This window comes from Manacus candei, unplaced genomic scaffold (assembly GCF_025592945.1).
Source record: "Manacus candei isolate 608988 ecotype Guabito, Panama unplaced genomic scaffold, ASM2559294v1 h1tg000112l, whole genome shotgun sequence".
Taxonomy (NCBI): domain Eukaryota; kingdom Metazoa; phylum Chordata; class Aves; order Passeriformes; family Pipridae; genus Manacus; species Manacus candei.
This window is the reverse complement of record NW_026138160.1, coordinates 566,460-578,140: the sequence shown is the minus strand read 5'-3', so window position 1 is coordinate 578,140 and position 11,681 is coordinate 566,460. Positions and strand designations below refer to the sequence as shown.

Here is an 11,681-nt window from a genome sequence, read left to right as displayed (position 1 = left end):
GACTGTGAGAGGTATAGGTGTCATCTGCCATTGGCCATGTGTGCTGCTCATGGGCACTGGAAAGGGCAATGGAGAAGAGGAGAAGGAAGAAATGAAGTTGTGGGCTTTCCCCAGACATTGTGGTTTGCCATCCTCACTGCTGCCACCCTTTGAGCCATGGTGTCCCTAAAGCCCTTTCACTGTGCAGTTAGCAGGGACAATTTTGACAGCTCTATCACAAAAATGCACAAAACAAAACCCATTGCAGTCTGCTTCCTCCACCTTTCTTCCCTGAAAAGGCTGAAAGAGATGCACAGATTGAAAGAAGACTCTGAGGCTCAGGCTTGGATGCACAACAACTTTAATGAGTCTAAAGAAGCAAAGGAGGTGGCTCACAGAGAGCAAAAGGAACAGCCACTAAGATGCAGTGCAGCTCCTGCAGAGTGTCCATCTGCCTGCCCTGCAGAGGCAGAAAGGGCAACAGATCCCCCTTGGCTGGCCTGGGGAGACACAGAAAGCAAAGGAAAGAGATGGAAGAGCGGGAAAAGCAAATACTGTCCTGAAGCCCGAAACACAATCTCCCGGAGTTCTGTTTTCAGTCCAGCATCACGTTGTGAGGTCTTGGAGGTTCTTGCCCCAGGACGTTGCCAGCAGCTTTAGCAGGGCCGACACCTGTAGCGGTTGGTGATGCAGGAGAGGTCAAAGCCCCCGGAGTTGATGGGCACTCCGTCAGAGCTGAGGATGCTGCCAACGGCAGCGGAGGTGGAGGATCCCACCACGGTGTTCTGTGGGAAGGAGCTGAGGATGGGCCCGGGCAGGGTCACCACCACAGCAGAGGGCTGGATGGCAACGACAGAGTCCTGGCACTGCCTGACACAGCACTCATTGCAGCTGTTGGCCAGCGGGGTCGGGCCGCAGGGCTGGCAGCAAGGGTTGCAGGGCTGGCAGCACGACATGTCTCTGGCTCACAGGGGCACCTGGCACACAGGGCAGGGAGAAGCACAAAGCAGACACACATGAGAAGCAGCCCTGCACCCAACTCCCCTGCAGACAAGGCACCTCCTGCACCACATGACACTGCCCAGCCCAAAGCCCAGCAGCCTCCTCAGCCAAGTCCCAGCCTCTCTCTGCACAACACCTTCTCTCCCCTTCCCTCTCCCAGCACAAGCAGCTCCCAGCCCTGGGCTAACACAGGGCTAACATATCAGTTGAGACCTGCAGTGAGGAAGGACGTGGTCTTGAAGCAGGAGGAGAAGGAGAAGAGGCTTCCCACTCACCTGATTCCCGAGGAGAAGGAGGTGAGAGAAGTGGATGCGAGAGCAGAGACTGCCTTTTATAGCAGTCCTGCACTGCCTCAGGCCCACAGGCACCTTTGTGCAAGTCATAATTTTCTGACCAGCTCATGTCAGTTGTGAACCATCCCAGCTAATGGTAGGGGCTGTGTCCTGGTTTCCTGCACTGCTGCCTTTTCATTTCCTGCCTAATTCCACTTGCCCTCCTATATGAAAGCTTCTGGAAGTGCCAGAATAGGAGGCACAAAGACTTCTTGGGCAGAAAGACGTCAGCACAGGCAGAAGACTCAGATCAAGGGCTGTTGGCATTCCGTGTGGGCAGGTGATGTTCCCCTGGGTTGTTCCTGTGCTCTTGTTTGTGGCAAAGGTGTCAGGAAATGGGCACCACTCTTTTGCTTCTTTCCTGCATGCCCAAGAACTGCCATGTTTGGGGACATTACAAAGTTTCTGGATCTTTTTTCCTTCTTTCACCATCCTCTCACTCTTACATCTCCTGTCTGTGTCTTCCCAGCCACCCTCGTGGGGACCTGTCACCGTCCCTCCCTCTGCAGGGCAGGCAGATAGATACCCTGCATGAGTCCCTCTGTCTTTTAATGGCTGTTCCTGGGGCTCTCTGTGCCGCCTCCTTCTCTTCCTTAATCTCATTCATTACATTTGTTGTTCCTCCAAGCCTGGGCCTATGAATCCTCCTTTGTTTTGTGGCAACTTTTTCTGCATCTTGCGGTGTCCAGAGACCAAGTCTTCCCTTTCACCTTCAGCTAGTGAGACCGGCTGCCCGAGCACTGGTGTCTGTTGCCAGCACCCAAATCATCTCCAGTTCCTCTTCACTGTGCCTGTGACCCCCACAGACAAGCCCTGCACGTGGGTCCTTGTTCTGAGAAAGTCTCGCTCCTCTTGGCAGACCCCACTGAAGTACTAAAATACTGGGAAGAGGTCCTCCCCAAGTCTCCTGTTCTCCAGGGAGAAAAGACCACACTCCTTCAGCCTTTCCTCACAGCACAGGTTCTCCAGCTCTCTGGTCATCTTTTGAAAAACACAATCCGGTGGCAGCAGCGGCTGGATCAGGATAAGCACCGGCCAAGCCAGGGGACTTGGGTCTCAGTGGTGTCTTTCCTGATGCAGAACAGCCAGCCAGCAGGAGAAACACCTGGGTTGAGATGACAACAAGCCCAATGTCCCCGGGGTTGGGGCATGCAGGAAGCAGGTTTTGTTCTTCATGGGGGGGTGAAATGGAGCGGTTTGCGGATGGTGACATCTCGATTACAGGACATCCCTGAGAGGATCATGAACTCAGTGGTAGTCAGGAAGAAGGAGAAAATGACGGTTTGCTGTTTCTTGCTGAGGTAGAGATAACTTCCTTCACAGGTTTTGGGATGGGATTGTGTTTTGAATTTTTGCTCAAAACAGAGTTGATAATGCAGAGATGTTTTCTGCTATTGCTAAGTTTGCAGAGAGCCAAGGCCTTTTCAGCTTGTCCTGCTGCCCCGCTGGCAAGGAAGTTGGGGGTACATGGGAGGCTGGGAGAAGACACAGCCAAGACAGGTGACCCAAAGTGATCCAAGGGATATTTCAGAGCATGTGGCACTATACTCAGTATATAAAGGTGTGGGAAGAAGGAGGAGGGGGGGACATTTGGAGACATGGTGGTTTTGTCTTCCCGAGCCACCATTCATCAGAATGGGGCCATGCTCTTCTGGAGATGGCTGAACACCTGCCTGCTCATGGGAAGCAGAGAATTAATTAATTCTTTGTCTTTCTTTGCTTCTGTACAAAGACTGTGCTTTCCCTGTTAAACTGTCTTTATCTCAGCCCACAGATTTTCTAGCTTTCCCCCCTTCCAATTCTATCCTCAATCCTGTTGGTGGGGGAGTGAGTGAGTGGCTGTTAGGCCTTGGTTACTGGCTGGGGTTGATGTTTAGTTGCCAGCCAGCAGGCAAAACAAATGGTTTCCCTGGTGACAAGGAAGGTCTTCATCGCCTTGGATGCAGCAGTGGTGATGGACCAGATCTCCACATGGATAATCCAATGGGGAAGAACAAATGCAGGAAGGTCTGCAGGTACTGATTGCTCCACACAGTGACAAGGAGGAGGTCATACCCCACCAGGGTTAGAAGATCCATGGAGAAGAAAAGGCTCATTGCATGTGTGGTAATTCCTGGTTGCACTGACTTCTCCATTCCCTCACAATTACTTGTTCAATTCAAATGCCCACTGCTGCTGGTAGCTGCACAATCACAGAAGGAGGAAAATGCTTTTAGGATCGTGGAGTCCAATTGTAAGCTGAACACTGCCCACTCCACCACTAACCCCTGTTCCCTCGTGCCACATCTAAGCTTTCAAAGATTTTCAGAGCAGAAATTTTTCCTAAGATCCAATCTTAACTTCCCTGGGTACAACTTTAGGCCATTTCCTCCTGTCCTGTCCCTTGTTACTTGGGAGAAGACACAACAGCCACCTCGCTACAACCTGTTTCCAGAAAATGATAAAGAGTGATAAGGTCTCCCCTGAATCTCCTTTTTTCCAAACTAAATAAATCCGGTGACCCTCTACAAGGTAGACCATGGCTGGAGATTTCCTCATGTGAGATTGGGGAGGGGCGAGAAGGCTGGTTGAGAGCTACCATTGTCTGTGCCCAAAGGAGCTGAGCTCTGCTGGGACAACCACTGAGCCGAGCATTCCTCCACAGAAAATAATTCATTCATGAAAACATGACATTTGTTTGCCATATTGTCAAGGGAAGGACTCACAGCTGTTGCTTTGTGTTTGGGGGAACCAGCCTGACGAGGGAATGGATGGAAAGCTGTCCCTTTGGGGTTTGATGCATTCCTGAGACAATGCTGCCTCACCCTAACAGACAGGCCAAAAGATGCAAATTTGGAGAAAACACTCTGATCCCTTCCCAGAGAAGTAAAGGAAGGTGGTGGGCATGGCCTTTCTTCCTCATCCCATGCACAGACCAATTGACTCTCCACATGGAAGAGAGACCAGGCACGGCTCTTCAGTTCCTACAGGAGGGCAGCACCTTTGACCAGTAATGAGAGGCTGTGCTCGTGGAAAGGTCAGAGCACTTGGCCATGGATGCCAAATCCCAGTGCCCTCAGTCCCAGCAATGACCTGTCTCCCAGCTCTTGGGCTTGCATGTCATGGCCCTCCTCTTTCCTCCCTAGGGAGTCCAAGACCTTGTCATCCAGCACCTTCCTGCTCTACTCACCAAGTCTCCATCTCAGCCAGAGCAAAGAGCAGGCTCTGAAACTGGGCTGCTCATCACTGGCCTGGAGCCACTAAACATCAAGGCTCTGCAGAGGAGATGCAGAGGATCACCCTGGCAGGGCAGGACTCCAGCGCACCTTGGAAGGACAGAGGACCCGGAGAGGGCACAGAGGGAGCATGACACGAAGGACCCAGTGCACTGATCTGAGAGTACACGTAGAGCAGCAATAGGGTCAACCCCCCAGCAGAACCCCACTTGAGTATAAGAGTGACCAGCACAGAGACAAGGTGGAAGCAAAAGACAAGGATGTGTCATGTCCCCTCCCATGGCAGTCCGTGGGCACGTGTACAAGAAGCACAAGAGCAGTGTCCATTTCCTGACAACTTTGCCAAAGACAAGACCACAGGAATGGCCTTGGGGCAAATCACCTGCCCTCAAGCCATGGCAACGGCCCTTCATCTAAAACTTCTTCCTCTAATGGCATCTTTCTGCCCTACAAATCCTGGAGCCACTCATCCTGGCACTTAGAGAGATGGTGCTTCATGTAGGAAAGCACTTGGCATGTACCAGGAAAGGCAGCAGTGCAGGAAACCAGGACACAGCCCCTACCATTAGCTGGGATGGTTCACAACTGACATGAGCTGGTCAGAAAATTATGACTTGCACAAAGGCGCCTGTGGGCCTGAGGCAGTGCAGGACTGCTATAAAAGGCAGCCCAAGTCTCTGCTCTCGCATCCACTTCTCTCACCTCCTTCTCCTTGGGAATCAGGTGAGTGGGAAGCCTCTTCTCCTTCTCCTCCTGCTTCAAGACCACATCCTTCCTCACTGCAGGTCTCAGCTGTGTTAGCCCAGGGCTGGGAGCTGCTTGTGCTGGGAGAGGGAAGGGGAGAGAAGGTGTTGTGCAGAGAGAGGCTGGGACTTGGCTGAGGAGGCTGCTGGGCTTTGGGCTGGGCAGTGTCATGTGGTGCAGGAGGTGCCTTGTCTGCAGGGGAGTTGGGTGCAGGGCTGCTTCTCATGTGTGTCTGCTTTGTGCTTCTCCCTGCCCTGTGTGCCAGGTGCCCCTGTGAGCCAGAGACATGTCGTGCTGCCAGCCCTGCAACCCTTGCTGCCAGCCCTGCGGCCCGACCCCGCTGGCCAACAGCTGCAATGAGTGCTGTGTCAGGCAGTGCCAGGACTCTGTCGTTGCCATCCAGCCCTCTGCTGTGGTGGTGACCCTGCCAGGGCCCATCCTCAGCTCCTTCCCACAGAACACCGTGGTGGGATCCTCCACCTCCGCTGCCGTTGGCAGCATCCTCAGCTGTGGTGGAGTGCCCATCAACTCCGGGGGCTTTGACCTCTCCTGCATCACCAACTGCTACCGTGGCAGATGTCCCCCCTGCTAAAGCTGCTGGCAACGTCCTGGGGCAAGAACCTCCAAGACCTCACAACATGATGCTGCACTGAAAACAGAACTTTGAGACACTCTATTTGGAGCTTCATGATGATGTTTCCTTTTCCCGCTCTTCCATCTCTTTCCTTTCTTGTCTGTTATCATCCCTCCCTCTACAAGGCAGGCAGGTGGACAACCTGCAGGAGCTCCACTGCATCTTAGTGGCTGTTCCTGGGGCTCGTTGTGAGCCACCTCCTTTTCTTCCTTAAACTCAATAAATCTGTTGTGCATCCAAGCCTGGGCATCGAAATCCTCCTTTATTCTGTGGCAACTCTTGCAGTGTGCTCAGGGAAAATGTTGCACAAAACAGACCTTGGGAGTCCCTGTAGTGCATTTTACTTTGTGCCTTTTCTGTTGGAGCTGTCCAAAATATCCCTGACTGCTTGACGGACAAAGGCCATCAGGGAAACGCTGACCCCAAAGGCTATCAGGAGTGGAGAAGGCAAAGAACACTTCCTGGAGACAGCCCACAACCTTGTCTCCTCCTTCTCCTCCCCTCCATTCCATTGTCTGGAGTCCATGCCCAGCACACAGGAGCACAGGCAGATGAGATACGTACCTCCTGCAGTCCCTCAGCACAGGCAGGCAAAGCCTCTGTGCAGACATGCAGGGCTGAGGTAATTCACAGCTTGGGATTGGTATCAGCCACACTCAGGCTATGCAATGGTAAATGACATTTGGCTGAGTTTTTGCAAATGACTTATGGCTTCACTATTAATTGAAAACATCCCTCCCATGTATGGATGTCTGTCATCAATGTCTTCCTGACTGAATCCCTTGACCAAAGCAATGCCCAAGAGGAGCAGTCAAGAAAGACAGACCCTGGGGAACAAAGGTGATCTGTAATGGAAAGCCCACAGATCAAAGAGTCATAGAATGGTTTGGGATAGAATGGATTGAATGGATCATCTAATCCCACCCACCTGCTGAGGGCAAGGATGCTTTTCACCAGACCAGGCTGCTCCAAGCCCCATCCACCCTGCTCTGAACACTTGAAGGGATGGAGCATCCATAAGTTCTCCATGCACCCTCATATTCCCGTGCATCACCACCCTCACAGGGAAGAATTTCTTCCTAATATTTAATCTAAACTTACCATCTCTCAGTTTAACCACATCCCCACCACTACAGGCCCTTCTGCACAGCCCTGCCCTTCAGTCACCCATGGAATTCCCAGTGGAGAACACACATATCCATACTCAGGAGAAATGGGGATGTGCTTGGCTGATGTCCTATTTATGTCCTAGAACTGATCACCTAAAGGAACATACACTGGAGACAGAGAATAGCACAGGGGGACTCGAGGAAATGAACTTCTTCTCTAGAAGGCTTTTGCCACAACCAAGAGAAATGAGAATGACCAACGGGTGAGTCAGCAGGACCAATTAGACTTCTGTCTCAGGTGGCAGATGGAGGTACCCAGAGGAATGTATGGATTATCCAGCACTTGCAGAGGCCAGTTCTGCTGCACTTGGAAGGGCTCCATCCCGGCGTACCTGGGGTCCAATTTCCCAAGGCCAGAGTACAGCGTGGCTTGGATCCATTCTGGGCTGTGCCTTCCTGGGCTTAGTGTGAGTACTGGTCCACACAGTGGAAGTGCCCAGACTGGTCCTGTTCCCTGCAGAGCCCATGGTGGGGAGAAGAAATACTCCTCTGAGGGCACAGCCCTGCCCCTCAGTGTTCCCATGTGGTTGCCCATGGAGTGCAAGGTGTGTTGGAGGACAGATCTCCCATGGCCAGAGGCTCTTGGAAGACCAGGCACAGCCTGGCCAGGAAGTGAGAAGCACTGGGGTGTGAAGAGAGCTGGGGCTGGCCCTGCCTCAGAGCACTGGGTGAGCCAGGGAAGATGAGTACGAGCAGGGTCATTCTCAGTGTTTGTGCTGGGATAGGGCTGGTGCCCGTCCTGTACCACTGAAGCTGCCCAGTGCCCAGTGAGATGGCCAAGGATGGTGTCTGTGCAGGAAAGCACAAGGGGAACTTCACATGGTCCATGGGGTGTTGTGTGCCTGAGCCATTATTTTGAGCCCAGCTTTGCCTTCTGGAGTCCCTTTTTTTGCAGCCAGGCGACCACGGATAAGCAAGGGATGCCAGGATTTAGAGTTTTTCTTGGGGCTGAAGTCCAAGGTGTAAAAAGACGCCACTGAAAACCACAGGCAAACGTGAATTAATGAGGAAGCGAAAAGTCATTTGCTCCAATTCATGGTAGATGGACATCTGAAATAAATCCATGAGGAAACAAGGGATAATTGTGTTGCAGAGAGCCAAAGTGGCTGTGGGGTTGCTCTATGCATCATCTGCCCAGTTCCCCTCTGCCTGTGAGTGGAGGTGTGCTGGCCAGAAAGTGGCTCTTTGGGCACTGGGTGCTCAGCTGGAGCTGTGGTTGGCCCTGGGGGTGTTGGGTTCAAGGAATGGAGACTGCACTGCGTAGCCTGATCATGGCAGATACTGATCCCAGCCGGAGAGTTGTCTCAGCCCTGGATGTCTGGAGAGCAGCTGGGCCCTGCCAGGGCCTGAAGGACTGTGAGAGGTATAGGTGTCATCTGCCATTGGCCATGTGTGCTGCTCATGGGCACTGGAAAGGGCAATGGAGAAGAGGAGAAGGAAGAAATGAAGTTGTGGGCTTTCCCCAGACATTGTGGTTTGCCATCCTCACTGCTGCCACCCTTTGAGCCATGGTGTCCCTAAAGCCCTTTCACTGTGCAGTTAGCAGGGACAATTTTGACAGCTCTATCACAAAAATGCACAAAACAAAACCCATTGCAGTCTGCTTCCTCCACCTTTCTTCCCTGAAAAGGCTGAAAGAGATGCACAGATTGAAAGAAGACTCTGAGGCTCAGGCTTGGATGCACAACAACTTTAATGAGTCTAAAGAAGCAAAGGAGGTGGCTCACAGAGAGCAAAAGGAACAGCCACTAAGATGCAGTGCAGCTCCTGCAGAGTGTCCATCTGCCTGCCCTGCAGAGGCAGAAAGGGCAACAGATCCCCCTTGGCTGGCCTGGGGAGACACAGAAAGCAAAGGAAAGAGATGGAAGAGCGGGAAAAGCAAATACTGTCCTGAAGCCCGAAACACAATCTCCCGGAGTTCTGTTTTCAGTCCAGCATCACGTTGTGAGGTCTTGGAGGTTCTTGCCCCAGGACGTTGCCAGCAGCTTTAGCAGGGCCGACACCTGTAGCGGTTGGTGATGCAGGAGAGGTCAAAGCCCCCGGAGTTGATGGGCACTCCGTCACAGCTGAGGATGCTGCCAACGGCAGCGGAGGTGGAGGATCCCACCACGGTGTTCTGTGGGAAGGAGCTGAGGATGGGCCCGGGCAGGGTCACCACCACAGCAGAGGGCTGGATGGCAACGACGGAGTCCTGGCACTGCCTGACACAGCACTCATTGCAGCTGTTGGCCAGCGGGGTCGGGCCGCAGGGCTGGCAGCAAGGGTTGCAGGGCTGGCAGCACGACATGTCTCTGGCTCACAGGGGCACCTGGCACACAGGGCAGGGAGAAGCACAAAGCAGACACACATGAGAAGCAGCCCTGCACCCAACTCCCCTGCAGACAAGGCACCTCCTGCACCACATGACACTGCCCAGCCCAAAGCCCAGCAGCCTCCTCAGCCAAGTCCCAGCCTCTCTCTGCACAACACCTTCTCTCCCCTTCCCTCTCCCAGCACAAGCAGCTCCCAGCCCTGGGCTAACACAGGGCTAACATATCAGTTGAGACCTGCAGTGAGGAAGGACGTGGTCTTGAAGCAGGAGGAGAAGGAGAAGAGGCTTCCCACTCACCTGATTCCCGAGGAGAAGGAGGTGAGAGAAGTGGATGCGAGAGCAGAGACTGCCTTTTATAGCAGTCCTGCACTGCCTCAGGCCCACAGGCACCTTTGTGCAAGTCATAATTTTCTGACCAGCTCATGTCAGTTGTGAACCATCCCAGCTAATGGTAGGGGCTGTGTCCTGGTTTCCTGCACTGCTGCCTTTTCATTTCCTGCCTAATTCCACTTGCCCTCCTATATGAAAGCTTCTGGAAGTGCCAGAATAGGAGGCACAAAGACTTCTTGGGCAGAAAGACGTCAGCACAGGCAGAAGACTCAGATCAAGGGCTGTTGGCATTCCGTGTGGGCAGGTGATGTTCCCCTGGGTTGTTCCTGTGCTCTTGTTTGTGGCAAAGGTGTCAGGAAATGGGCACCACTCTTTTGCTTCTTTCCTGCATGCCCAAGAACTGCCATGTTTGGGGACATTACAAAGTTTCTGGATCTTTTTTCCTTCTTTCACCATCCTCTCACTCTTACATCTCCTGTCTGTGTCTTCCCAGCCACCCTCGTGGGGACCTGTCACCGTCCCTCCCTCTGCAGGGCAGGCAGATAGATACCCTGCATGAGTCCCTCTGTCTTTTAATGGCTGTTCCTGGGGCTCTCTGTGCCGCCTCCTTCTCTTCCTTAATCTCATTCATTACATTTGTTGTTCCTCCAAGCCTGGGCCTATGAATCCTCCTTTGTTTTGTGGCAACTTTTTCTGCATCTTGCGGTGTCCAGAGACCAAGTCTTCCCTTTCACCTTCAGCTAGTGAGACCGGCTGCCCGAGCACTGGTGTCTGTTGCCAGCACCCAAATCATCTCCAGTTCCTCTTCACTGTGCCTGTGACCCCCACAGACAAGCCCTGCACGTGGGTCCTTGTTCCGAGAAAGTCTCGCTCCTCTTGGCAGACCCCACTGAAGTACTAAAATACTGGGAAGAGGTCCTCCCCAAGTCTCCTGTTCTCCAGGGAGAAAAGACCACACTCCTTCAGCCTTTCCTCACAGCACAGGTTCTCCAGCTCTCTGGTCATCTTTTGAAAAACACAATCCGGTGGCAGCAGCGGCTGGATCAGGATAAGCACCGGCCAAGCCAGGGGACTTGGGTCTCAGTGGTGTCTTTCCTGATGCAGAACAGCCAGCCAGCAGGAGAAACACCTGGGTTGAGATGACAACAAGCCCAATGTCCCCGGGGTTGGGGCATGCAGGAAGCAGGTTTTGTTCTTCATGGGGGGGTGAAATGGAGCGGTTTGCGGATGGTGACATCTCGATTACAGGACATCCCTGAGAGGATCATGAACTCAGTGGTAGTCAGGAAGAAGGAGAAAATGACGGTTTGCTGTTTCTTGCTGAGGTAGAGATAACTTCCTTCACAGGTTTTGGGATGGGATTGTGTTTTGAATTTTTGCTCAAAACAGAGTTGATAATGCAGAGATGTTTTCTGCTATTGCTAAGTTTGCAGAGAGCCAAGGCCTTTTCAGCTTGTCCTGCTGCCCCGCTGGCAAGGAAGTTGGGGGTACATGGGAGGCTGGGAGAAGACACAGCCAAGACAGGTGACCCAAAGTGATCCAAGGGATATTTCAGAGCATGTGGCACTATACTCAGTATATAAAGGTGTGGGAAGAAGGAGGAGGGGGGGACATTTGGAGACATGGTGGTTTTGTCTTCCCGAGCCACCATTCATCAGAATGGGGCCATGCTCTTCTGGAGATGGCTGAACACCTGCCTGCTCATGGGAAGCAGAGAATTAATTAATTCTTTGTCTTTCTTTGCTTCTGTACAAAGACTGTGCTTTCCCTGTTAAACTGTCTTTATCTCAGCCCACAGATTTTCTAGCTTTCCCCCCTTCCAATTCTATCCTCAATCCTGTTGGTGGGGGAGTGAGTGAGTGGCTGTTAGGCCTTGGTTACTGGCTGGGGTTGATGTTTAGTTGCCAGCCAGCAGGCAAAACAAATGGTTTCCCTGGTGACAAGGAAGGTCTTCATCGCCTTGGA

At 52.7% G+C, this 11,681-nt stretch overlaps 3 protein-coding genes across 3 annotated transcripts; 1 reads left to right on the top strand and 2 right to left on the bottom strand.

Annotated features, from left to right (window-relative positions):
* Positions 1 to 565: 565 nt before the first annotated feature.
* Positions 566 to 1,306, bottom strand: LOC127461738 (feather keratin Cos1-2-like). The gene is made up of 2 exons (XM_051769788.1): positions 1,257 to 1,306; positions 566 to 956 (listed from the first exon to the last, which is right to left on the bottom strand). Exon 2 carries the CDS (start codon positions 933 to 935, stop codon positions 636 to 638), a length of 300 nt encoding a protein of 99 aa, XP_051625748.1. The 5' UTR covers positions 936 to 956; positions 1,257 to 1,306; the 3' UTR covers positions 566 to 635.
* Positions 1,307 to 5,383: 4,077 nt separating this feature from the next.
* Positions 5,384 to 5,864, top strand: LOC127461726 (feather keratin Cos1-2-like). Its single transcript, XM_051769772.1, has one exon. It carries the CDS (start codon positions 5,559 to 5,561, stop codon positions 5,862 to 5,864), a length of 306 nt encoding a protein of 101 aa, XP_051625732.1. The 5' UTR covers positions 5,384 to 5,558.
* A 3,128-nt stretch (positions 5,865 to 8,992) lies between these two features.
* Positions 8,993 to 9,733, bottom strand: LOC127461739 (feather keratin Cos1-2-like). The gene is made up of 2 exons (XM_051769789.1): positions 9,684 to 9,733; positions 8,993 to 9,383 (listed from the first exon to the last, which is right to left on the bottom strand). The coding sequence occupies exon 2, from the start codon at positions 9,360 to 9,362 to the stop codon at positions 9,063 to 9,065; it is 300 nt and encodes a 99-aa protein (XP_051625749.1). The 5' UTR covers positions 9,363 to 9,383; positions 9,684 to 9,733; the 3' UTR covers positions 8,993 to 9,062.
* Positions 9,734 to 11,681: the final 1,948 nt, after the last annotated feature.

Coding starts and splice junctions, on each gene's coding strand:
- LOC127461738 (XM_051769788.1), bottom strand. CDS start 935: ATGTCGTGCTGCCAGCCCTGCAACCCTTGCTGCCAGCCCTGCGGCCCG.
- LOC127461739 (XM_051769789.1), bottom strand. CDS start 9,362: ATGTCGTGCTGCCAGCCCTGCAACCCTTGCTGCCAGCCCTGCGGCCCG.
- LOC127461726 (XM_051769772.1), top strand. CDS start 5,559: ATGTCGTGCTGCCAGCCCTGCAACCCTTGCTGCCAGCCCTGCGGCCCG.